The sequence below is a fragment of the Heterodontus francisci genome, chromosome 8 (assembly GCF_036365525.1).
Source record: "Heterodontus francisci isolate sHetFra1 chromosome 8, sHetFra1.hap1, whole genome shotgun sequence".
Classification (NCBI taxonomy): Eukaryota; Metazoa; Chordata; class Chondrichthyes; order Heterodontiformes; family Heterodontidae; genus Heterodontus; species Heterodontus francisci.
In genome coordinates, this window is record NC_090378.1 from 22,258,306 (window position 1) to 22,285,914 (window position 27,609).

General features: G+C 42.2%; 1 protein-coding gene across 1 annotated transcript in view; it reads left to right on the plus strand.

The window, feature by feature from the left end:
* LOC137373185 (bromodomain-containing protein 3-like) overlaps positions 1–27,609 on the plus strand; it is a 192,330-nt gene that overhangs the window by 12,530 nt on the left and 152,191 nt on the right. The window contains exons 2-6 of the mRNA XM_068038041.1: positions 6,958–7,252; positions 9,767–9,904; positions 9,987–10,122; positions 25,651–25,808; positions 26,974–27,339. Of these exons, the coding sequence (XP_067894142.1) occupies positions 7,049–7,252; positions 9,767–9,904; positions 9,987–10,122; positions 25,651–25,808; positions 26,974–27,339 (1,002 nt within the window). The 5' untranslated portion in view covers positions 6,958–7,048. The remainder of the gene's footprint in view (positions 1–6,957; positions 7,253–9,766; positions 9,905–9,986; positions 10,123–25,650; positions 25,809–26,973; positions 27,340–27,609) is intronic.

Below are 27,609 nucleotides of genomic sequence, written 5' to 3' on the forward strand. Positions count from 1 at the left end.
ATGCAGTCATATTCAGCTGGCCTCTGACACCGGAAATATCAGAGGAATGTATGATGGCATTGAGAGCTTTTGGGCCAACCATCAAGAAGATTGCCCCCCTCAAATCTAAATCGGGACACAATCACTGACCAACGCAAGCAAATGGACCGCTGGGTGGAACACTACCTAGAACTGTACTCCAGGGAAAATGTCAGAGACCGCCCTCCATGCAGCCCAGTCTCTGCCAGTCATGGATGAGCTGGACGAACAGCCAACAAAATTGGAACTCAGTGATGCCATTGATTCTCTAGCCAGCAGAAAAGCCCCTGGGAAGAACGGCATTACCCCTGAACTCAAGAGTGCCAAGCCTGCTATACTTTCAGCACTGTACGAACTGCTTTGCCTGTGCTGGGACGAGGGAGCAGTACCACAGGACATGTGCGATGCCAATATCATCACCCTCTAAGAACAAGGGTGACCGCGGTGACTGCAACAACTACCGTGGAATCTCCCTGCTCAGCATAGTGGGGAAAGTCTTCGCTCGAGTTGCTTTAAACAGGCTCTAGAAGCTGGCTGAGCGTGTCTACCCTGAGGCACAGTGTGGCTTTCGGGCAGAGAGATCCACCATTGACCTGCTGTTCTCCCTTCGCCAGCTACAGGAGAAATGCCGCGAACAACAGATGCCCCTCTACGTTGCTTTCATTGATCTCACCAAAGCCTTTGACCTCTGTCAGCAGACGTGGTCTCTTCAGACTACTGGAAAAGATTGGATGCCCACCAAAGCTACTAAGTATCATCACCTCATTCCATGACAATATGAAAGGCACAATTCAGCATAGCGACGCCTCATCAGACCCCTTTCCTATCCTGAGTGGCGTGAAACAGGGCTGTGTTCTTGCATCTACACTGTTTGGGATCTTCTCCCTGCTGCTCTCACATGCATTCAAGTCTTCAGAAGAAGGAATTTTCGTCCACACAAGATCAGGTGGCAGGTTGTTCAACCTTGCCCATCTAAGAGCGAAGACCAAAGTACGGAAAGTCCTCATCAGGGAACTCCTCTTTGCTGACTATGCTGCATTAACATCTCACACTGAAGAGTGCCTGCAGAGACTCATGGACAGGATTGCGGCTGCCTGCACCGAATTTGGCCTAACCTTCAGCCTCAAGAAAACTAACATCATGGGACAGGACGTCAGAAATGCCCCATCCATAAATATCGGCGACCACACTCTGGAAGTGGTTCAAGAGTTCACCTACCTAGGCTCAACTATCACCAGTAACCTGTCTCTAGATGCAGAATTCAACAAGTGCATGGGAAAGGCTTCCTCTGCTATGTCCAGACTGGCCAAGAGAGTGTGGGAAAATGGCGCACTGACACAGAACACAAAAGTCCAAGTGTATCCAGCTTGTGTCCTCAGTACCTTGCTCTACGGCAGCGAGGCCTGGACAACGTACGTCAGCCAAGAGCGACGTCTCAATTCATTCCATCTTCGCTGCCTCCGGAGAATCCTCGGCATCAGATGGCAGGACCGTATCTCCAACATAGAAGTCCTCGAGGCGGCCAACATCCCCAGCATATACATCCTACTAAGCCAGCGGCGCCTGAGGTGGCTTGGCCATGTGAGCCGCATGGAAGATGGCAGGATCCCCAAAGACACATTGCACAGCTCGTCACTGGTATCAGACCCACCGGCCGTCCTTGTCTCCGCTTTAAAGACGTCTGCAAACGCGACATGAAGTCCTGTGTCATTGATCACAAGTCGTGGGAGTCAGTTGCCAGCGATCGCCAGAGCTGGCGGACAACCTTAAAGGCGGGACTAAAGCGTGGCAAGTCGAAGAGACTTAGCAGTTGGCAGGAAAAAAGACAGAAACGCAAGGAGAGAGCCAACTGTGTAACAGCCCCGACAACCAATTTTATCTGCAGCACCTGTGGAAGAGTCTGTCACTCTAGAATTTACCTTTTATAGCCACTCCAGTCGCTGCTTCACAAACCACTGACCACCTCCAGGTGCTTACCCATTGTCTCTCGAGACAAGGAGGCCAAAGAAGAAGACACATCTTCAATGCTTAGCTCATTGATGGACAAACTCCAGGTCAGTGAATGGAGCACACCAACTAAGAGAAATTTATGAGCATCCACTTTGATTTGAAACGGTTGCACTCAAATGTAACCATTATAAATTCTTTCTGCAGCAAAATAGTCCAACGCAGATCCTTAAATGTGACTGGTATTGGTGACTTTTTTTCTCCATCAGGTTGTCATGACTTTGTAGTCATCTACTTGTATGAGTTTTGCACTGTACACAATATTATGAAGGTTCTTTGGTATTCTAGCCACAGCTATTGAAGCTTTTAAATAAACTTATACATTTTACCCTCTGAGGAAAAATACACAATCTTATGCTTCTGTTTAAGTTTGGTTTGGTTACTCACTTGCTTTCGAAGCTAAAATCTCAAATTTAAAAAAAAACCTTTGGGCCATGGTTGAGGGAGGATGCTACTTAGAGCAATGACGTGATTGTTTTATTTTGTAGAAAATGGGAATTTTAAACCAATGGATTTATCTGAGTATCCAAGTAGCAGTTACCATTTTTCTACTTCTGTATCCAAGATCTTGATCTAAAGATGCAGTGTGACTTTCCCTTTTTCTTGTTGGAAGTACTTTTAACTGCTTTACAACCTGGTACAAAAAACAGGACCTTTTTTTTATATATAGTAACAGTTTGACACATTGTTCACACTGTGCCTCAAACTGCAATTCTGTTCAGAAGAGATCTCTGAGTGTCTACAAGTTCCAAACATTTAAACCAATTTCAGCTATCTGTTTACTCATACCTCCTCCCTCCTCTTATTTTTTGGAATCATATTAAGCACACTGGGCAGCTTCACTGTTTAACTGTGCCAGCTAAGAGTGAAGTTGAATTTTATACTATAGTATATTATGACCAAGACGGGAAGTGTGCACTGTTTATTCTAGTTCCACTTCTTGACAGGTCACAACATTATATTTACATTTTCCCACTTACTGACAGTCAATCATAATTTATTTTTCCCAGAATAAAACGCACCAACTGGGTTTCTTTAATAAACAACAAAATTATCAGCTTATTATAAAACAAGTCTTAACCAGTAACGAAGCAAAGTGTAAACACATTGAAATTTTAATGTTCCCTTTTTGCCTTAGCCACCCTCACACGCACAAACATACACCAGTTAACTGGACAAATGAAAGGGATTTTTGTTTAGAGCTCTGTTACAGACCAAAAAAACCACTTGAGCTGAATATTTGCTCATTCTTGAAGAAAACAGCAGATGAGGTATGTTGTGTTCCAAAACTGGCATACACTCTGTCCTTTGAGTGCACCTAGATGGGTCACTGGGATTTTTAGAACAGTTCTTTTCAGGTGGTGTTGAGAAATTAATTTAGCAGGCTTTTCTTCAAAGACAGGAGATAAGATGAGTTGACACAGTGGACTTCTCGGGGTCTTTTAGAGAGATGCTGGAAAGCTGAGCTGGGTTGTGTTCTTCTATCCTTCCTTGGGAATTCTCTTCTCAAAAGTTCTCTTTTTTTTCTGCAGGCTTTTTAAAGAGATGGAACAGGCTGGGCTGAGGTGGGTGGGATTCTGTGTCTCAGTTTTTTTTTTAGAAGCTCCAACCAATTTAAAAGTGAAGCCGGGAACAGAGAGTCCATCTTCTGACTTGTCACTTCTCTGCACACATCCTCCCTAGTTACCAGGGTTTCTGTTCTATTTTTAACGAGTCATGTGACAACCAGTGATGTTGTCAACAAGTCCTTTCAGTGTTCTCTTGAAAAGAAAAAAAAAACTGGTCCAACATTTCTTCAGTTTGACTATGAATTCTCAAAGTTTTTAACAAAAACAGAAGCACTTTCGTTACATTAGGAAATGGCCTTGTTCTTCGATCCAAGATCTGCCTGAACAGGTGGCTCAAGCTGCATGCTAGCTTATTGAATGCCTTATAGAGCTTTTATTAACTTCTAATGCTAACTGACATTGCCTGATAACAGTTAAGACGTATGCCTTGATAAAGCAGAAAATAACTTTACAACAACAGAAAGGTTTAGGGAGAAAATTCCAGTGCGCTCACTTGGCAGCTATAGGCCGGGCTGCTGGTAGTGAGGCCAGAATTAGAGGAACACCAATATCAAGGGTAGTGGGACTGAAGGAGATTAGAGATGGGGAGGGGTGAGGCCAAGGAGGGATTTGAAAACCAGGACAAGAATTTTAAAATTGAGGTATCGCTTATCTGAGAACCAATAATGGTCGTCAAGCATAAGGGTGATGGGTAAATGGGACTTGATGCGAGTTAGAACACGGACAGCAGAATTTTAAACCAGTACGGAGAGTAGAATCTGGGAGTCCAGCCAGGAGTGCATTGGAATAGTCAAGTCTAAAGATAGTGAAAGCATAGATGAGGGTTTCAACAGCAGAAGAGTTGAGGTAGGTGGTATTAATCACCAGATATGTGATTCAGAGCTCATATTTGGGATCGGATATCATGCTAAGGTTGCAAACATTCTGGTTCAAACTCGGGTAGTTGTCAGGAAGAAGAATGAAGTCAATGGTTGGGGAACGGAGTTTGTGGTAGGGAACAAAAGACGATGGCTTCAGTCTTGCCAGTACTTAGTTGGAGGAAATTTCTGCTCATCCAGTACTGAATTTCAGACAGATAGTCTAATAATTGAGACAATGGAGGGATTGGTGAGGTGGAGCTGGGTGTTGTCAACATACATGTGGAAACTGACATATTTTCAGATGCCACTGAGAGGTAGCATGTAAATGAGAAATAGGCATGGGACAAGGATCAATCCTTGAGGGACACCAGAGCTAACTATGCAAGAGTTGGAAGAGAAGCCATTAAAGGTGATTCTGTGACAGCAATTAGTTAAGAATGGAACTAGGTGAATGCAGTCTCACCCAGCTGGATCACTGGAGAGGCGTTGAGGAGAATGGTGTGGTCAACTGTGTAAAAGGCTGCAAGGAGATTGAGGAGAAATAGTTGACCTTGTGTCACAGTCATATAGGATGTCATTTCTAACTTTAAGAGCAGTTTTGATACCGTGACAGTGGTAGAAATCTGATCAGAAGGATTCAAATGTGGAGTTCTGGAAATGATGGACATAGATTTTCAAGGTGGCAATACGTTCCAGGATTTTGAGAGAAAAGGGATGTTTCAAGAAGACTTCCTTCTTAAAAGTTTCTGTTCCCACAGCTGATTCCCAATTAGTTACTTATCTTCCATATACAGATGTGAAACATGGCATCACTGTTCAGGAAGGATGATGGGGTTTAGCGCACTTTCATGGTACTGGGACTGAGGTCCTGTGCTGGGGACACTGTTCTGGAATCAGGCAGTGATGTGGTGGGGCTGATGAGATTTGCCAGCATGGAGGCAGAACCTGGTGTGGGAATGGGGTTTTGGTCGACCTCGTGGATTTCTGCTGTTCTTTAGCAGGAAGGGGAAGGAGAGGGCAATTGTCTGACCGTAATGATTGGAATGAGGGTGTCCCAGGTCTAACAGCATCGATCTTGTAACTTTTCAAGAGTTCTCTGCAAAACATTTAGGTTGGGTGTTTAGGATTGGTTCCTGGAAGTATATTTCTGTCTGTTTTTGTTCTCTCCGTTGTGTGCCTCATGTTAAGTAATGTGAATATTTTCATTTATTAACCACCAGCAAAGCGCAAGTGGTGATTAGAAATATTGCTTTTATTTAAGGCTGCTTTTTCTAAAGTTTAAAAACCCAAATTTGTGTGCAAAGAAAAACAGGTGCTCGGATTAATATCTATCTCAAATTTGGTACGTGACAAGAACTCTATCAAACTCCTATGCAGACCAGCGTTTATGGGAAATCTCATGAGTATTCACGTTTTACAATTACTTATGCCACTGGTAGGTGATGCTGTGATAAGACCTTCAACATTATAGATGTTGCACATCACCTGTCATATAACAACCATTGTTTTAACGTGTCCTACAGAACACTTTTTTCCCTTTAAATTTCTCCATGCTTTTTCAAAAATATTTTCCCCCCCTCCAATTTCTAATGTCCAAAATTAATACTTTAAGCAAAATAAATTCAAAAAATTGGACTATAGCATGAAATATATCACCTTTTTTGTCTCTTAATGCCTTCAATCAAGTTTCCCCCCCCCACCCTGGTTCTTTTGCCACTTATCTTAAATTTGTACCCTTGGATATCTACACTCCTGCCTCAAGAAGCAGTTCCTCTTTTATTTTCTGTGTGAAAACCCTTCATAACGCTGAGCACCTCTTATCTTCTGTACTCTAAGGACAGTCCCAGTTCTTGTACAAAAGCAAAATACTATGGATGCTGTTAATGAGAAATGGAGAAAATGCTGGAAATAGGTCAGAACTCTGTTTCTCTCTCTCGTTTCAGATGCTGCCTGACCACCTGAGATTTCTAGCATTTTCTGTTTTTTATTGGGGTTTTCTAATCTCTTCATGGGACAGACTAATGTCTTAAGGGCCTTGACCACTGAATACAATTTTTTAAAAACTGAAATGATAGATGCCCTTATTAGATTTAAGCCATTGGGCAGAATAAAATGGTTTTCCATGTTGTTTATTTTAATATTGGACGGGGCTGCATTGAACTGGTGGTCTTTCCTATTGCATTTTTGGATGAAGGTGATTTACTTCTGGCTGTCTTTAACATTCATCAGTAGCAAAGTCTCCTTTCCAGCACTTGTAAAATCCCACTTTGAAGGTATGGCATGATGTCTGGTTCAGTAGATGGGACAATGCTAAGATAGCTCAGTTGTATCTCAGCATTTTCATCGTTGGCATAAATTGAATCTTTTGCTTGGGCTTGTTTTGTATCCAATGGCATTTCCTCCTTAAAGTTATGCAGCCTGAATTCATTTTGATAGCTGAGGTTGAAGATTTGTCACTTTGAAGTAAAAAAAAATTTCTAAAGTCTATTCTTTTTATTTAACAGATTATACTGGTGAAGCCATGAAGGGATTAATGATCTGTCAGAATATTGAAAGGAAAGTTTAAAAATCTGTTGGCTGAACAAGAAATTCAAAATGACATCGACTGTAGATAAAAGACCTCAGCAGGAACATACAATTGTGAATCCACAACCACCAGAATATCGCAATCCAAAGAAGTATAGCCGCATCACAAATCAGCTGCAGTATTTGCAGAAAGTGGTGGTTAAAGCTCTTTGGAAGCACCATTTTGCATGGCCATTTCAACAACCTGTTGATGCTGTGAAGCTAAACTTGCCTGTAAGAATTGTATCTTATTTGATTAGAACATATAGTGCTGTATTCAATTACACTGTCATGGTTTATTTAGCAGTAGCAGTAATTGGCAAATAACAGTGCAGATCAGAGTTATAAAATTTTTTGAGATGTCCACACAAAATAAAACATTGTAACAGAAGTATAAGTAACAATGGCAGCAATTGTTAATATAGTAAAAATACATTATGTTGCTTGCATAAGAACTTTGCATTTGGATACCCACTTTAAGCTGTGCTGATATGGGTTGTGCTTTTTGGTTATTGTCTATTATTCCTACTTCTTGACTTTGGAACAAATATGCACTAGAAGCAGAGTAGTTCTGAAAAAGGGCAGTTGATTGCTGTACAGACTGGTGAAGGTAGGCATTTAAAGTCTGACTGTTCACTATGCTCCTAGATCTTTGGAAAAGGGTGGATAACTAGAACTGTAGACAATTACAGCACAGAAGAAGACCTTCAGCTCACTGTATATGTACCAGCTCTTTGAACAAACAAAGAACAGTACAGCACAGGAACAGGTCATTCGGCCCTCCAAGCCTGCGCCGATCTTGATGCCTGCCGAAACTAACACCTGCACTTCCGGGGCCCATATTCCCTTCCTATTCATTTGCTAGAGTAATCTAAAATGAATCCATGTTCTGGAATCTAACAAATTTCTCCTGACCACTTTTTTCTCACTGACTATTTTAAATTGATCTTTTGTCATTGGCGCGCCATCCAGAAAATGTGGTCTTTCCCTATATATTCTATCAAGATTCTTTATAATTAAAAAAAAAATCATCTAAATCATTTTTTATTCTTCTACATGGGATGTAGGCATTACTGGAAGACCAGCATTTGTTGCCCATCCCTAATTGCTCTTGAACTGAGTGACTTGCTAGGCCATTTCCAAGAGCAGTTGAGAGTTGACCACATTGCTGTGTCTGGAGTCACATGTAGGTTAAACCAGGTAAGCACGGCAGATTTTCTTCCCTGAAGGACATTAGTGAACCAGATAGGTTTTTACGACAGTCAATTATAGTTTCATGGTCGCCATTACTAAGACTAGCTTTCAATTCCAGATTTTTAAAACTAACTTAATTCAATTAATTGAATTTAAATTCCACCAGCTGCCATGGTGGGATTTGAACCCATGTCCCCAGGACATTAGCCTAGACCTCTGGATTGCTAGTCAAGTGACATTACCACTACACCATCTCTCCATTTAGCTTTGGCCCTCTCTACCCTAGTGGAAGTAGTCCCAGTATCTGAGTGTCTTCTTGTAACCCTGGTTTTCTATGCTTAGCATCATCTGGTCAATCTCATTGTTTTCTATGTGGCTTTAATAGCTTTTTTAAAAAAATATTTGTCGATGTGGATGTTGCTGGCAAGGACAGCATTTTCCCATCCCTAATTGTCCACGGAAGATGGAGGTGGTCCTTGAGCCACTGCAGTAGCGGTTTAGAGTCAATTATGTTGGCTTGGGATATAGGTCGTTTATACACCAGACTGAGAAAGGAAGGCAGATTTCATTCTCAAAAGGACATTAGTGAATTATTTGGGATTTTACAACAATCTGATGGCTTCATGGTCACTTTATTACTGATACCAGCTTTTTAATATCTAAATTTAAAAAAAAACCTCATTCTTGAACTGTCATGGTGGGATTCACATCCTCTACGTTATCAGTTCAGGTCTCTGGATGACTGTGGGACACCAAAATCAATACGAGTATTCTGTGGTCCAAAAATTGTACAAATTTATCATTTCTGGTTTACTCTTTTACAGTATACCCCTATCTTATAAAACCCAAAAGCCATTTTTGTCTATCTGCCTGTGCATGTAGTTTCAGGGATTTGAACTTCGTCTTTGTTCATCTTTCCATTGTGCAAGGAAAAACAGGTAATACGTTCAATGTATTACCTTTTAACTGTATCCACATGAAGTGGCTGTTCCACCTGTCTGTTTCTCAAAATATTTTCCAGTCGTCTTGCTGTTTGCCAGCTCAGCCCACTTTTGGGTCATCAATAAATTTCAAGATTGCACCTCATAATGTTCAGGTCCAAAATAATCTGTATCTACTGAATACAGAAGTAGGTCCAGCTGTTCTGAAATATGAGCAATGCACTTGACCCTAAATATTTGTTTCATATTAATCCATCAATGTTCTATACATGCTGCTAGGTTTCCTCCCATCATACTCCAGAATTTTTGTTCTGTTTCTTAAGATGTCAAATTGATTTGCCTTCTGCATATCTCCATGTGTACTGCATTCTATTTATCCAATAAGTCCACATTGGATAATAAGCAGAAAGATTGAGGAGGGAAAGGGCAACATTTGATCAGTGGTGTGTCTAAGTATACAGTTCTCAATCATTTAAAAATGCTCTTAAATGAGTCAACAAATTGAAGTGTAATTGAAGCTAGTAACTAGTTTTGTGCATTTGTTGTTCTTTTCTTAAATATATCATGACTCCATCTATGTACTGCTCCTCAGGCTGTTTTTTTCCCCCCACAGGATTATTATCAAATAATAAAGAACCCAATGGATTTGGGTACAATCAAAAAACGCTTGGAAAACAAATATTACTGTAAATCTATGGAGTGTATAGAAGACTTAAATACAATGTTTACCAACTGTTATGTATATAATCGGGTATGTTAATACACCTTTTTTATAATTGCATAAATTATTTCTTGTTACGTTGATAGAAGATATAACTAATGTCTGTTTATAGCCAAAGGATGACATAGTTGTAATGGCACAAACATTGGAGAAGCTTTTTCTACAGAAAGTATCGCAAATGCCACAAGAGGAAATAGAACTTCCAGTGGTTAATAAAAGAGGGAACGGCAAAGGAAGAAAAGGATCAGGTAATCAGTTGAGCAAATATCCCCTTCTTTATTTATAAAAAGTGTTTTTTGGGGGTGTTGGGGACAGAGGCAGCAAGCATTCTCAATCTTCTGTAATATAAACTGTACATGGTGGGGAAGAAGGTACGAGCCATGATCCTGCACCTTTTAGACCCTAATATTAACATCAAGTGAAATTCTTATTCTTTAAATTTTAAAATCTGCTCAAAATCCCTAGTATTTGCTTCTGTTAGTCAAGTATCAAGTAATTTGGTAAATATGTAATATTCATTTTAACTGCTGGTGAGTGAATTTTTTTTTCTTTGGCCTCCTTGTCTCGGGAGACAAAATGGGTAAGCGCCTGGGGGTGGTCAGTGGTGTGTGGAGCAGCGCCTGGAGTGGCTATAAAGGCCAATTCTAGAGTGACAGGCTCTTCCACAGATGCTGCAGAAAAATTTGATTGTCGGGGCTGTTACACAATTGGCTCTCCCCTTGCGCTTTTGTCTTTTTTCCTGCCAACTGCTAAGTCTCTTCGACTCGCCACACTTTAGCCCTGCCTTTATGACTGCCCGCCAGCTCTGGCGAACGCTGGCAACTGACTCCCACGACTTGTGATCAATGTCACAGGACTTCATGTCGCATTTGCAGACGTCTTTGAAGCAGAGACATGGAAGGCCGGTGGGTCTGATACCAGTGGCGAGCTCGCTGTACAATGTATCTTTGGGGATCCTGCCATCTTCCATGCGGCTCACATGGCCAAGCCATCTCAAGCGCCGCTGACTCAGTAGTGTGTATAAGCTGGGTGGGGATATTGGCCGCCTCGAGGACTTCTGTGTTGGAGATACGGTCTTGCCACCTGATACCAAGTATTCTCCGGAGGCAGCGAAGATGGAATGAATTGAGACGTCGATCTTGGCTGACATACGTTGTCCAGGCCTCGCTGCCATAGAGTAAGGTACTGAGGACACAGGCTTGATACACTCGGACCTTTGTGTTCCGTGTCAGTGTGCCATTTTCCCACACTCTCTTGGCCAGTCTGGACATAGCAGTGGAAGCCTTTCCCATGCGCTTGTTGATGTCTGTATCTAGAGACAGGTTACTGGTGATAGTTGAGCCGAGGTAGGTGAACTCTTGAAACACTTCCAGAGCGTGGTCGCCAATATTGATGGATGGAGCATTTCTGACGTCCTGCCCCATGATGTTCGTTTTCTTGAGGCTAATGGTTAGGCCAAATTCATTGCAGGCAGCCGCAAACCTGTCGATGAGACTCTGCAGGCACTCTTCGGTGTGAGATGTTAAAGCAGCATCGTCAGCTGTTCCCTGATGAGGACTTTCCGTACTTTGGACTTAGCTCTTAGATGTGCAAGGTTGAACAACCTGCCCCCAGATCTTGTGTGGAGGAAAACTCCTTCAGAGGACTTGAACGCATGTGAAAGCAGCAGGGAGAAGAAAATCCCAAAAAGTGTGGGTGCGAGAACACAGCCCTGTTTCACGCCACTCAGGATAGGAAAGGGGTCTGATGAGCTGTCACCATGTTGAATTGTGCCTTTCATATTGTCATGGAATGAGGTGATAATACTTAGTAGCTTTGGTGGACATCCATTCTTTTCTAGTAGTCTGAAGAGACCACGTCTGCTGACGATGTCAAAGGCTTTGGTGAGATCAATGAAAGCAATGTAGAGGGGCATCTGTTCACGGCGTTTCTCCTGTATCTGACGAAGGGAGAACAGCATGTCAAGAGTCGATCTCTCTGCACAGAAGCCACACTGTGCCTCAGGATAGACGCGCTCGGCCAGCTTCTGGAGCCTGTTTAGAGCGACTCAAGCAAAGACTTTCCCCACTATGCTGAGCAGGGAGATTCCACAGTAGTTGTTGCAGTCACCGCGGTCACCTTTGTTTTTATAGAGGGTGATGATATTGGCATTGTGCATGTCCTGAGGTCTCCAAGATGGCTCCTGAGCTGTAAGCTGTGATCTTCCCCCTGCACCTCAGCTCCCTCTCGCACCCCCTTTCCTCCACCCCTCCCCCTTGCACCCCCTCCTCCCACTGGCATCATCCTACACCTGTGTAGGGGCCCTAACAACCCCACTGCCTTGTGGACATCTCGGGAGAGACCAAGGCTAAGGGAGTAAACCCTGACAGAAAATCCGGTGCGGAACCCCGTAGGCGGTCATGTGTCACTTTTGGCATGTTTTCTGGCAGTTTCTGCAGCCATACCGGTGCCAAACGTCGTGCTCTGCACTCCTTTGGACCCTACCAGAAAGGCCGAGAGGGGGGTTTTGACGATTGGGCAACTCTCAACCTCCGTACATTCGCCCAGGCATGCGCCATGGAGAGGTCACTCCATAGTTGCCTCACAGTGACTGAAACAACACGGAAGGCAGCAGTTACAGGTTATAAGTCCAGCTAAATTGGCATAGAGATTGGGCGCCACAGGTTTCCTTTGTCGGTGGGAGAGGTCATCGCACCTCACTGGACAGCTACCGCCCGCCTCAAACCGGGCAGCCCCCGGTCAATAAGGTTCTGTCCCGCCACAGTCCACCTGCTTCAATGGGTGCTTGGAGCTCAGGGTCATTGCCCGAAAGGTGGACTGCAACACCGCACCAAACAACATGAAAAAAGGAAAGAAGGTACCAGCCCTTCGCTTTGCAAGCTGGAACGTCAGAACTATGTGTCCTGGCCTGTCGGAAGACCTTACACAAATCAACGATTCTCGGATGACCGCCATCATTAACAACGAGCTCAGTAGACTCAATGTGGACATTGCAGCACTTCAGGAGACACGCCTCCCCGCGAGTGGATGTCCAGCAGAACAAAACTACACCACCTTCTGGCAGGGCAGGGATCCTGAAGAACCAAGACAGCATGGAGTGGGCTTCGCCATCAGAAATTCCTTGCTCAGCATGATCGAGCCTCCCTCAAATGGCTCGGAACGCATACTGTCCATCCGACTGCTCACCACCTCTGGTCCAGTACACCTACTCAGCATCTATGCTCCAACACTCTGCTCCTCACCTGAAGCTAAAGACCAGTTCTACGAGGAACTCCATAACATCATTAGCAGCATCCCCAACTCCGAACACCTGTTCCTGCTGGGGGACTTTAATGCCAGGGTTGGGGCCGACCATGACTCTTGGCCCTCCTGCCTTGGGCGCTATGGCGTTGGAAGGATGAATGAGAATGGGCAGAGACTGCTTGAGTTGTGTACCTATCATAATCTCTGCATCACCAACTCGTTCTTTCACACTAAACCCTGTCACCAGGTTTAATGGAGGCACCCAAGATCGCGTCGTTGGCACCAGCTAGACCTCATCGTCACAAGGCGAGCCTCCTTAAACAGTGTTCAAATCACACGCGGCTTCCACAGTGCGGACTGCGACACCGACCACTCCCTGGTGTGCAGCAAGGTCAGACTCAGACCAAAGAAGTTGCATCATTCCAAGCAGAAGGGCCACCCGCGCATCAACACCAGCAGAATTTCTCATCCACAGCCGTTACAAAAATTTCTAAATTCACTTGTAACAGCCCTTCAAAACACTCCCACAGGGGATGCTGAGACCAAGTGGGCCCACATCAGAGACGCCATCTATGAGTCAGCTTTGACCACCTATGGCAAACGTGCGAAGAGAAATGCAGACTGGTTTCAATCTCACTTTGCAGAGCTAGAACCTGTCATAGCCACTAAGCGCACTGCACTGTTGAACTACAAGAAAGCCCCCAGCGAGTTAACATCCGTAGCACTTAAAGCAGCCAGAAGCACTGCACAAAGAACAGCCAGGCGCTGCGCAAATGACTACTGGCAACACCTATGCAGTCATATTCAGCTGGCCTCCGACACCGGAAATATCAGAGGAATGTATGATGGCATGAAGAGAGCTTTTGGGCCAACCATCAAGAAGATGGCCCCGCTCAAATCTAAATCAGGGGACATAATCACTGACCAACGCAAACAAATGGACCGCTGGGTTGAGCAGTACCTAGAACTGTACTCCAGGGAGAATGTTATCACTGAGACTGCCCTCAATGTAGCCCAGCCTCTACTAGTCATGGATGAGCTGGACATACAGCCAACAAAATCTGAACTCAGTGATGCCATTGATTCTCTAGCCAGCGGAAAAGCCCCTGGGAAGGACAGCATTACTCCTGAAATAATCAAGAGTGCCAAGCCTGCTATACTCTCAGCACTACATGAACTGCTTTGCCTGTGCTGGGACGAGGGAGCAGTACCTCAGGACATGCGCGATGCCAATATCATCACCCTCTATAAAAACAAAGGTGACTGCAACAACTACCGTGGAAGTGAGGTGAGTGAACTAGCACTGAAATAATCGTCATAGTGATAGAAGTTGGTTGAAGGCATGCTGGGAGTGGTTTTGGGAATTCTTGGGTTATTAGAAATATAGCCAGATGGAATAGTTTTGGATGAGAATTTGAGTTCAGGTAGGTGAAGATTCAAGGCTATCAATGGAACAGAGGGAGGGAAACAGAGCTTGCTACAATCTTAAATGTGGAATCTGCAAGTTCAAATCTGGGGAGAGGTTGCAGAGGTTGAGCAATGGAGGAATTTATAAGTGAAAAGAAGTTTCAACTCTGTTTGGGATGGCTAGGGTCAGGGGCAAACAGTGCTGCCACGGTGAAGATGATTTTGATGTGGCAGGTTGGAAATTTGCTTGGGTTAAAAAGGGGAACTAAGGTTAGCCTGAATTGCAATCCTTCCCCAGTTGCACATTGGATTAGGATGTGGAGTTTCTAATGGGAGCCTGTCATGGTGGCTTTGATCTTGCCAGTGCCAATCTAGGATAGAGGTGAGAGGAAGGGAAAAGGACTGTTAAGGTAAAATAAAGTTAAGGGAGGTGAGAAAAGAAAAAGGATTGAATTAAAGAAAAGATGATTTTTAAGTCATATGGCACACTAATAAAAATGGCATCACATATAAGCTCTTGCTGCTTCTCCATCCATCCTAATCCACAGTTTGATTTTAAGATCGTTCATATCCTCTGAACCTCAATGTGGAGTGGTGGGGAAAGGAAATCCAAGCTTGACCAACCTCTGAGACCCTGGTCACCTCTTGCAGCTGCACCTCAGTGGACTCCTTCACAATCCACCTTTTTAAATTGGGCAATAATCTTGAGGTAGTTAGTAGACATTAAAACTGTATAAATCAAAAATCAGATAAGGCAAAGTATGGCTGCCTTTTAGTAGGAATTGACAAGGAAACAGAGCCAGGATTGGGGAGTTGAAAGTCACTGTCTAGGGTGAAAGATCATTGAGGATAAACATTGAAGGCGATTGATGTGCTGAAGTGAAGAGGGTGATAGCTGCTAAACTAAACTACGTAGTCTGTTTTCAGCGCATCCTACCCAGACATTGGGATTCAAAGTCTCTGAAGCTGGTAAATGACCAGGCATATTGCTAATTGAAGTTGTAATCTGACTATGACAGGCCATGTGATATCATCAAAATGCTCACATCAGGTAAATTGCAGATTCTAGAAGCAGCAAGAAAGAACAGTGACCTGAAGCTGGATAGTTTATAATTTGAAGATCTTGCCTGACATGACACATATAAACTGTAGAAGCATTGTACTATTTAGAATCAGGAGTATTGGTGATTGTGGCATTCAGTGTGGCCTCCCCCATACTGCTTGTCAGAAAATTGAAGACAGTTCTTAGAATCTTTATAACTGTGAACAAAAATTCAACACACGAAGATTTCTTGTGTTTATTTCTTGTGCTCACAAAAAAGGACAGCTAGAAAATGGTAAGGCTGGAAAGTGGCAAATTACCAATTGACAAACTAGTCAGTGGACTAAGATTTTCAGATTTGGATTTATTGGTGAGCATTCACAGTAAACTTATTTGAGGGGAGAGGCAGAAAGACATTAGTGCATTAATTTGTTGATTTATGTTCAGCTACCCATATCCTGGAAAAAAAGAGAGGACAGTTGTAAATGTCTGGTTGGAGTCGTACCTAGTGCAAAGGAAGATAGTTGTGGTTGTTGGAGGTCAGTCATCCCAACTCCAGGGCATCACTGCAGGAGTTCCTCAGGGTAGTGTCCTAGGCCCAACCACTTCAGCTGCTTCATCAATGACCTTTCTTCAATCATAAGGTCAGAAGTGGGGATGTTCAGCACCATTTGCAACTCCTCAGATACTGAAGCAGTCTGTGTAGAAATGCAGCAAGACCTGAACTTGGGCTGATAAGTAGCAAGTAACACCTGTGCCACACAGGTGCCAGGCAATGTCCATCTCCAAGAAGAGAGAATCTAACCATCACTCCTTGACATTCAATGGCATTATGATTGCTGAATCCCCCACTATCAACATCCTAGGGGCTACCATTGACCAGAAACTGAACTGGAGTAGCCATATAAATACTGTGGCTACAAGAACAGGTCCGAGGCTAGAAATCCTGCGGTGAGTAACTCACCTCCTGACTCCCCAAAGCCTGTCCACCATCTACAAGGCACAAGTCAGGAGTGTGATGGAATACTCTCCACTTGCCTGGATGGGTGCAGCTCCAACAACACTCGAGAAGCTCGACACCATCCACGATAAAACAGCCTGCTTGATTGATTGTTTGTTTCTTTATGGATGGGTTGACATTCACTCCCTCCACCACTCACACACAGTGGCAGCACTGTGTACCATCTACAAGATACACTGCAGCAATGCACCAAGACTCCTTAGACAGCACCTTCCAAACCTGCAACCTCGACCAACTAGAAGGACAAAGGCAGCAAATGCATGGGAACACCACCACCTGCAAGTTCCTCTCCAAGTCACACACCATCCTGACTTGGAACTATATCACCGTTCCTTCACTGTCACTGGGTCAAAATCCTGGAACTCCCTTCCTAACAGCACTGTGGGTGTGCCTACCTCACATGGACTGCAGCGGTTCAAGAAGGCAGCTCACCACCACCACCTTCTCAAGGGCAGTTGGGGATGGGCAATAAATGCTGGCCTAGCCAGTGACGCCCACATTCCATGAATGAATAATAATTAAAAAAAAGTCATCTATCAGGAATACTCTGCATAGCTACAAGTGTGCAAGGAAACATTGACTACTTGCGCAAGCAAAAAATGCTAGGTTTCTCACTAAATCAGCGTCCAATATATTAAAGAGGAAGTAAATCAATAAATTAGTTATCTCCTTTAAATCAGCAAAAATGTACGTTTGTTGCTGTTTTGATTAATGGTAAGATAAATTTTAATGCCTTTCTCTTTCTGAAATTGTCTCACTGGTCCCCCCATGTAAGATTGTAATGTGGCCTCCCCCATGAAAAGGTTGGACAACCCAGGTATATACCATTTTTATCCATTCAAGTGGCTTAGAAAAATAAAATTATTTTACTAGCTGAATGTCTTTTAGTTTTAGTTTAATTTTGCTGTTTAGTGGATCCAGTTTAATTGCTTCTACCATGTTAACAAGTAAATTGGTGTAATCAATAAATTTAGTTTAATTGTCATGGATGTGGTAAGTTGCAGTGGCAAAAGTAGGAAAGAGATATAGCTCCCTGCTGCCCGCTGCTTCATTTTACTGATTTTGTTCATGTGTCTTTCACTCTGAATTGATTAGCCTCTTGATTCAAAGTGATATGCTGTTAAATTGTTCAGTTCAAATTAGTGGATAATTTAAAACAAGCCCTTGATATATTTGAGTGGTAACTTGGTGCACTTTTATTAACGGCTGAAAATGGGTTTATCGCAAAAAAGATTTTTAGTGTCCAGTGCACCACCTGTGAGTAACCTGATTATTAAAAAAAAAGTGAAAATGACTTGAACAATCTATACAGCAACACTTGCTATTTGCATTGGTGTACAGTTTACAGTTTCTTGTGAATTTGAAAACTTTTGAAAGGTGCCAATTAGTGTCCATTCACCCGAAAAGAAAAGTTTCAATTTTGATAGCTTCCCTCCTAAGACCCAATTAGAGGTGGTGATTAATGGTGCTCGGATAATAGCCAGTTTTGTGGGCGGAGCTGGCTTTTAGTTTTTTTTTCAAATTGCGCAAAAGATTGCAGAAACTTGACTTGACAGGGCAAATTTAAAGCTTTTATATTTTGATTATTTGAAAGGGAGGATGCAGAATTGTTGGAATTTATTATAATATTTGTGCTGCACTTTATGGTGCTTCACTTTATGGTGCTGATATACATGTTTCACTATTTGTATATGATTTTGTAATTTATGGTTCAATATATAAAAGTTGTTTTCTTTTAGGATTGTGTTTGTAGAATCATAAAATTTGCAGCATATAAAAGGGCTATTTGGAAATATATAATACTTTCTCCCATTTCCCTAGAAAATTCCCTTTTCCAATAATGTTTCTGCCATAATCAAATATGGTGAAGCAGTCCATGTTCTAATAACTTCTCAAGTACTCCCCCTGCAGCACCCCCCCCCCCCCCCCCCAACCCCAGCTCTTTCATCTAGTTATCAATCTATGTACATGTAGGCACTATGGCACCATGAACTATAGCTGATTGACTTCAAGTTTAATTGTTGCAATCATGATTGCCACTGTAGTCAATATGTTCTCATTTGATGTTTCATGGGTTCGACCTCTTTCAAGCTTGCCATCATCTGCTGCTTTAATTCACCTGCTGTCCTACTCATTTAGTTTGCATATCCTATGAACCTTGGCCTTGGAACCATAGATGTTTACTCCTAGAAAGATGCTATTTGGTCCATCTAGGTTAGCTCTATGCTAAAGTATTCCAAAATTAATCTAATTGTGCTCTTTTTCAAATACTTATCCAATTTTCCTGTAAAATTGCAATATTAACAGCCATTCTGTGCCAGAAACTTTAGAAACATAGAAAAATAGGAACAGGAGTAGGCCATTCGGCCCTTCGAGCCTGCTCCGCCATTCAATACGATCGTGGCTGATCATCCAAACTCAGTAACCTGTTCCCGCTTTCTCCCCGTATCTTTTGATCCCTTTAGCCCTAAGAACTATATCTAACTCTTTAGTCTATTTAATGATTTGACCTCAACTGCTTTCCGTGGTAGAGAATTTCCACAGGTTCACCATTCTCTAGGTGAAGAAATCTCTCCTCATCTCAGTCCTAAATGACTTACCCCTTATCCTTTGACTGTGACCCCTAGTCCTGGACTCCCCTGCCATCAAGAACATCCTTCCTGCATCTAATCTGTCCAGTCCGGTTAGAATTTTGTAGGTTTCTATGAGATCCCCACTCATTCTTCTAAACTCTAACGAATACAAACCTAATCAACCCAATCTTTCTTCATATGGCTGAGCTGCCATCCCAGGAATCAGTCTGGTGAACCTTCGTTGCACTCCCTCCATAGCAAGAACATCCTTCAGATAAGGAGACTAAAACTGCACACAAAACTCCAGATGTAGTTTCACCAATGCCTTGTATAATTGCAGCAAGACATCCCTGCTCCTGTACTCGAATCTTCTTGCTATGAAGGCCAACATACCATTTGCCTTCTTAACTGCCTGCTGCACCTGCATGCTTACTTTCAGCGACTGGTGTACAAGGACACTCAGGTCTCACTGCACCTCCCCCTTTCCCAATCTGTCACCATTCGATAATCTGCCGCCTTGTTTTTGCTACCAAAGTGGATAACCTCACATTTATCCACATTATGCTGCATCTGCCGTGTATTTGCCCACTCGCTCAACCTGTCCAAATCACCCTGGAGCTTCTCTGCATCCTCCTCACAGCTCACACTCCCACCCAGCGTTGTCGTCTGCAAACTTGGATATATTACATTTAATTCCCTCATTTATATCATTAATATATATTGTGAATAGCTGGGGTCCTAGCACTGATCCCTGCAGTACCCCACTCGTCACTGCCTGCCACCCTGAAAAAGACCCATTTATTCCTACTCTTTGTTTCCTGTCTGCCAACCAGTTCTATATCCATGTCAGCACCTTACCCCCAATCCCAAATGCTTTAATTTTGCACATTCGTCTCTTATGTGGGACCTTATCAAAAGCCTTTTGAAAGTCCAAATACACCACACCACATCCACTGGTTCTCCCTTATCTACTTAATTACATCCTCAAAAAATTCCAGTAGATTTGTCAAGCATGATTTCCCCTTCGTAAATCCATGTTGACTTTGTCTGATCCTGTCATTGTTGTCCAAGTGCTCTGCTATTACATCTTTTATAATGAACTCTAGCCTTTTCTCCACTACTGATGTTAGGCTGACTGGTCTATAATTCCCGGTTTTCTCTCTACCTCCTTTTTTAAATAGTGGGGTTACATTAGCTACCCTCCAATCTATTGGAACTGTTCCAGAGTCTCTAGAATTTTGAAAAATGACCAGCAATGCATCTACTATATCTAGGGCCACTTCCTTAAGTACTCTGGGATGTAGATTATTAGGCGCTGGGGATTTATCGGCCTTCAATCCGGTCAATTTCCCTTACACCATTTCCTTACTAATACCGATTTCATACAGTTTCTTCTCACTAGACCCTATGTTCCCCAACATTTCTGGGAGGTAATTTGTGTCCTCGTTTGTGAAGACAGAACCAAAGTATGTATTTCATTGGTCTGCCATTTCTTTGTTCCCCATTATAAATTACCCGTTTCTGACTGTAAGGGACCCACATTTGTCTTCACTAATCTTTTTCTCTTCACATATCTATAGAAGCTTTTACAGTTAGTGTTTATGTTCTCTGCAAGCTTACTCTCGTACTCTATTTTCCCCTTCTAAATCAATCCCTTTGTCCTCCTTTGCTGAATTCTAAACTGCCCTCAATCCTCAGGTTTGCTACTTGTTCTGGCCATTTTATATTTCTCCTGCTTGGATCTAATAGTATCCCTAATATGTTTTGTAAGTCATGGTTGAGCCACCCTTCCTGATTTATTTTTGCGCCAGACAGGAATGAATAATTGTTGTAATTCATGCACACGTTCTTTAAATGCTAGCCATTGCCTATTCACTGTCAACCCTTTAAGTAACATTCCCCACTCTATCATAGCCAGCTCGTGCCTCATACCTTCATAGTTTCCTTTATTTAGATTCAGGACCCTAGTCATAGAGAGATACAGTACTGAAACAGGCCCTTCGGCCCACCGTCAACCACCCGTTTATACTAATCCTACATTAATCCCATATCCCCTAAATTCTCCTACCACCTACCTGCACAAGGGGCAATTTACAATGGCCAATTTACCTATCGACCTGCAAGTCTTTGGCTGTGGGTGGAAACGCCGCACAGGCAGTACTGCGAACCGAACCCAGGTCGCTGGAGCTATGTGAGGCTGCAGTGCTAATCACTGCTCCGCCTCGGAATCAACTCTCTCACTCTCCATCTTAATGAAGAATTCTTATCTTGTTATGGTTGCTCTTCCCCAAGGGACCCCGCACAACAAAATTGTTAACTAATCCTTTCTCATTACACAATGCCCAGTCTAGGATGGCCTGTTCTCTAGTTGGTTCCTCAACGTATTGGTCTAAAAAAACCATCACGTACGCACTCCAGGAATTCCTCCTCTACAGTATTATTGCTAATTTGATTTTCCCAATCTATATGTAGATTAATATCACCCATAATTACAGTTGTACACTTATTGCATACGTCTCTAATTTCCTGTTTAATGCCATCCTCTGCATCGCCACTGCTGTTTGGGGGTCTATATGCAACCCCCACCAACGTTTTCTGCCCCTTGGTGTTCCTTAGCTCCACCCATACAGATTCCACATCCGGATTCTCTGAGCTAATATCCTTCCTCACTATTGTATTGATTTCCTCTTTTACTATCGATGCTACTCCACCTCCTTTCCCTTTTTGCCTGTCCTTCCTAAATATTGAATACCCCTAGATGTTCAGTTCCCATCCTTGGTCACCCTGTAGCTATGTCTCCGTAATCACAACTATATCGTATCCATTTACATCTATTTGCGCAGGTAATTCGCCGACCTTATTGCGAATACTCCGCACATTGAGGCACAAGGCCTTTAGGCTTGTCTTTTTAACGTTCTTAGTCATCTTAGCATTATTTCGCATTATGGCCCTATTTGTTTCTTGCCCTGTGTAGCATTCCATCCTGCAACAACTTTTGCACAAAGGGCTACTACAGGTATGTAAAAAGTGAGAGTAACAAAAGTAAATGTGGGTCCCTTTAGAAGCTGAGATAGGAGAAATTCTAACAGAGAATAAGGAAATGGCAGACAAGTTAAACAAATATTTTGTGTCTTTGTCACAGTACAAGACGCACGCAACCAACCAGAAATTGTGGGGAACCAAGGAGCTAATGAGAGTGAAAAACTTAAAGTAATTAATATTAGTAAAGAAAAAGTACTGGAGAAATTAAACCGATAAATCTCCTGGACCTGATGGCCTTCAGGCAAGGGTTCTAAACAAAGTGCTGCAGAGATGGTGGATACACTGGTTTGTGATCTTCCAAAATTGCCTAAATTCTGGAATGGTTCTATTGGATTGGAAAGTAGCAAATGTAACACTGCTATTCAAGAAAGGAAGGAGAGAGAAAACCCGGAACTACAGGCCATATAACCTGGGTGTCAGTCGTTGTCGGAAAGTGCTGTAATCCGTTATTAAGGAAGTGGTAACAGGGCACTTAAATCAAATGATTAGACAGTCAGCATGATTTTATAAAAGGGAAATAGTGTTTGACAAATCTGTTCGGGGTAGATGTAACTGGCCAGATAGATAAAGGGAACCAGCGGATGTAGTATATTTGGATTTTCAAAAGACATTCGATAAGGTGCCACATGAAAGGTGGTTGTTGCACAAGATCAGGGCTTCTGGGGTTCAAGGTAGTATAGTAGCATGGATAGTGGATTGGTTAAAGGACTGAAAAGAGAGTAGTAATAAACTTTTTTTTTCAAGTTGGCAGACTGTTAATAGTGTGCCGTAAGGTTCAGTGCTGGGGCCTCCGCTATTTACAATCTAAAGTATGATTTGGATGAATGGACTGAGTTTTTGACATCCCAAGTTTGCTGATACAAAGCTAGGTGAGAAAGTAAGCTATGAGGAGGGCACAGTCTGCAAAGGGAGATGGATAGATTCAGTAAATGGGCAAGGAGATGACATGAGGTATAATGGGAGGTTGTTCACTTTGGTAAGAATAGAAAAACAGTTTCTCACCATTTAAAAAAAATATATATTAAATGTTCAGAGGAATTTGTGTGGCCTCATATAAGAAACACAAAGTTAACATGCAGATAGAACAATTAGGCAGGCAAGTAGTATGCTGGCCTTTATTGCAAGGAGATTTGAAGTACAAAAGTAAGGAAGTCTTGCTGCAGTTGTACAGAGCTTTGGTGAGATCACACCTGGAGTTCTGTGCAGTTTTGGTCTCCATATCCAAGGGAGGATGTATTTGCCCGGGAAAGGGTGCAATGAAGATTGCCTAGATTGATTCTTGGGATGAGAGGGTTGTTCTATGAATAGATTGAACCTGTACTCTTGTTCAGAAGAATGAAAGGTGATCTTGTGGAGAGAAACACATTTCTTAAGGGGCTTGAAGGGATAAGTGCCACAAGGCATTTTACCCTGGCTGGAGAATCTTGAACTAGGGAGCATAGTCTTGGGATAAGGGATCAGCCATTTCAGACTGAGATGAGAAATTTCTTCACTCAGAGGGTTGAGAATCTTAGGAATTCTCTACCCCAGAGGGCTATGGATGCTCAATCATTGAGTATATTTATGGCTGAGATCAATAGATTTTTGGACGCTAAAGGAATCTAGGGATATCGGGATCTTGTGGGAAAGTGAAGCTGAGCTTGAGTATCAGCCATAATTGTATTAAATGGTGAAGGAGGGCTGCATGGCCTGATCCTGGTCCTATTTATGTTCTTGTGTTCTCTTAACGTTCCTCCTTGCATCTTTTTAGCAATTTAAAATTCTTGACCCCCTGGCACTGACGAGTAAATAATCTGTGCCTGTTCACTCTATCAAAATCCTTCATAACGTTAAATAATTTAATAACCTTGCATGAAATCTCCTTTTGGCCATCTCTGCTGCAGTGAAAGTATGTAGAACTGCATAGAATTTATAGCACAGAAATGGGCCATTTGGTCCAACTGGTCTATGCTGGTGTTTATGCTCCACACAAGTTTCTTCCAACCCTACTTTATCTCATCATATTGCCATTACCTTCTATTCCTTTCTCCCTCATGTATTTATATAGCCTCCCCTAAAATGCATCTATGCTATTCATTCTCAACTACTTGTGGTAGTGAGTTCCACCTTCTCACCATGTTCTGGTAATCCTACTATCACAAGTTGCTCATCATAACTACCATCTCTCATCTCCAGCAACTTTCTGGTGATTTTTCCAATGTAGGCTCTCAATGGCTTTAATGTCCTTTCTTTAATAAGGTACCCAAAACTGTGGCCATCCCAATGTTTTTGCAAATGTGATATTTCCTTACTCTTTGACCGATTCCCTTTTCGTACGCTTCGCTGGGTGGAGGAAATTGTAGGGATGAATGCTGCCTGGAAATGTGCAAAATAGCGCAGAACAGTTTTTTTTTTTGCACGCATGGTTATCCTGTAGTGTCCTGACTAAAATTGCAAAAGCTGTCGCCTTGCTACACTCTGCATAACCAGCAGCTCTTTGAAATGTGTACTGCAATAATTTGTTGTCATAAAAACAAACACCAAATGCATGTATATCATTTAATACTTTACTATTGTATCTAGATTTTTTATTATAATGCAATCTGCTCTGAAAATATTCTCTCTAATATTTGCTCATGACCAACGGTCATTATTCATAGAAAAACTGAGTAAAGTGTTACAATATCAGTGTGAACAATGCAACTAGATTATAATGCAATGTTCTTGGATAAGGTACCGCAAGGAATTTGCAACCCGGTTCCCAAATCCATCACTAATTACCATGACTGACAGATGATTGGAGGATTAAAGAGAAAGCAACCTTGGAAGCCTTCTGTGCAAATATATTTTAATAAGAATTAGCATCTATGTAAAATTAACGTTTTATATGGTTGTATAGTTCTACTTGAAACAGTTACTAGAACAATATAATTTATCATTTGCTTGGGGATATTCCTAGTTACACTTATGTACCTAACCAGTATAGCCTTTAGATAGGTCACTAATGTTGAAAAATAGTAGGCAGTGGTTAAATCTGTACTAAAACCAAAAAAGTGCTGGAAATACTCAGGTCTGGTAGCATCTGTGGAGAGAGTCATAGAGTCAGAGTTATACAGCACAGAAACCGGCCCTTTGGCCCATCATGTCTGTGCTGGCCATCAAGCACCTAACTATTCTAATCCCATTTTCCAGCACTTGGCCTGTAGCCTTGTATGCTAAAGCGTTTCAAGTGCTCATCTAAATACTTCTTAAATGTTGTGAGGGTTCCTGCCTCTACCAGGCAGTGCGTTCCAGATTCCAACCACCCTCTGAGTGAAAAAAGTTTTCCTCAAATCGAAGCAAAGTAAACGTTTCAGGTTAGTGACCTTTCATCAGAACTGTTAAATCTGTACACCTGTGTGTGTGTGTTTTTAATTTTTATTATATGTACCACTTTGTTTGTATGAATATAGTGAAACTCTTGTTGTAGTGCCAGCAGTGTCCTCAACTGCACAATCAAAATTATGTCCATCTGCATCAGAAGTTGGAAATCAGAAACCAGTGATTATGCTACCGACTCAGTCAAGATCAACTTCATTGCCAGCTACTCCACCCACTCTAATACCAGCAGGGCAGCCTGTTACAAAAGTAAGTGTTTCTATTTCTGAACAGAACTGTAATTCTAAAGCTCCCATGCTTTCTAATGATTTCTCTTGTATACTGGTCAATTCTTAAAAACAAGAAAATCTTTCAACATTTTAGGACTTGTTCTACCTCCACATGCAAATAGGATTTTCCACTTGACAAACCGAATGTTGGTGTATCAGCACTCACTGCTATGGAATATGAAGGATTTGGTTTGATTCTCATTACTCCACTCAATTTCTAATCTCTGTCAGCGCAAGAGGTTTTGGGTGAAAAGTAGTCTACCCTGCCTTCCTGTCCCCCTCTCCTGTTGCAGCTGCTGCTGTCCTGCCTGGCATCATGTACTCCTCCCATTCCTCCTCCAGACCATAGCAAATGCACAGGACCAAACACTTCCATTCTCCTGGTGACTCCTATAACTTAGAGGAAGTACAGCACTCACTCTTTAGGTTAAGTCCTCAGAGAATTTCCAGAATAAATAATGAAGTTAAGTATTGCTGAGAAAGTTCTGTACTACCAAGTGACTAAATAATGAAGTCTTGCCAAAGTGTCCCAGAATGTTTCAAAAGTTTTCTTCAAACCTCCAGCAGCAAGTGAACAGGAAGAGATGATGTACTTTTTAAGTAATGCTCCAAATCCTCAGCAACAATTTCTTTACTCCTAGGCCATTGTTGAAGAGGCTGTTAAGTCGAGCGCTATCCACCAAAATATTATGCAACCTTGTTGTAACTCTCCTGCAGATGGATGTTACTAGCCCAAGGTGCCGCTGCTTCAGCAAGATGGCGTCTTTTGCTGAATGCAAGCTAAACTGGCCTATCAGCTCAAGACCCCATCTTGGCCACCTCAGAGGCTCTTGGCGCTTTGAAGGAACTTTTGAAAATCACCCCCGACTTGTTTTATATTGAAGCCTTGTAATTTAGGTGAAGCTACATGACTATTGAAAATTAAATGAAGCAGCAGGCTTCAGTGAATACTTTTTGCTTGCCAAGTGTGCTTTGCTGTGGATTTGGCAAGATAATTAGAAATGTTTCTCCATGGAGAAAATACTGAAATAATGCTCATCAGGTGAGCAGATGGGGTTAATTTTTCAAAAGAACTTGTTGCTGCTTTTTCAGTTTTTTCAATTTTTAAACCTGCTGTCTTTAACTTAGTGATTTTTCTTTTTCAGGTAAAGAAAGGTGTTAAGAGGAAGGCAGACACTACTACACCTACCACTTCAATTTTCACTACAAGTAGTGAGTCCTCGCCAATACTTACAGAACAAAAGCCTACAAAAATCTGTTCCTGGAGAGAAAACAGTCAATCAAACAAGCCACCAACAAAGGATCTACCAGATTCTCAACAGCATCCAGCTAGAAAGAAAGAAAAGTTGATGGAACATTTGCAGTATTGCAATAATATTCTCAAAGAAATGTTTTCAAGGAAGCATGCAGCATATGCTTGGCCTTTCTACAAGCCTGTGGATGCTGAAGCATTGGGGCTTCATGATTACCATGACATTATTAAACATCCCATGGACCTTAGTGCTGTGAAAGTAAGTTCATTTCATCTCCCCTCCATTCCCTCCTGATCTAAAAATACTGAATAAAATTGGAAAGTGGTTTATCAGCTATTTCATGAGGTGGTCCATTTTCTATAAATCATATTTTGATGTGTATTCTTTCGATCCTATGTAACTAGGTTAAATATCTAAGTTTTGAAGCTGTTTCGCATTTCAGTATGTCAGTTTTACACTTAAATAGGTGGGTGCATTTGCTAATGCCATTATAACATGCTCCCTTGGGTCTCTGGAGTATTTGCACTG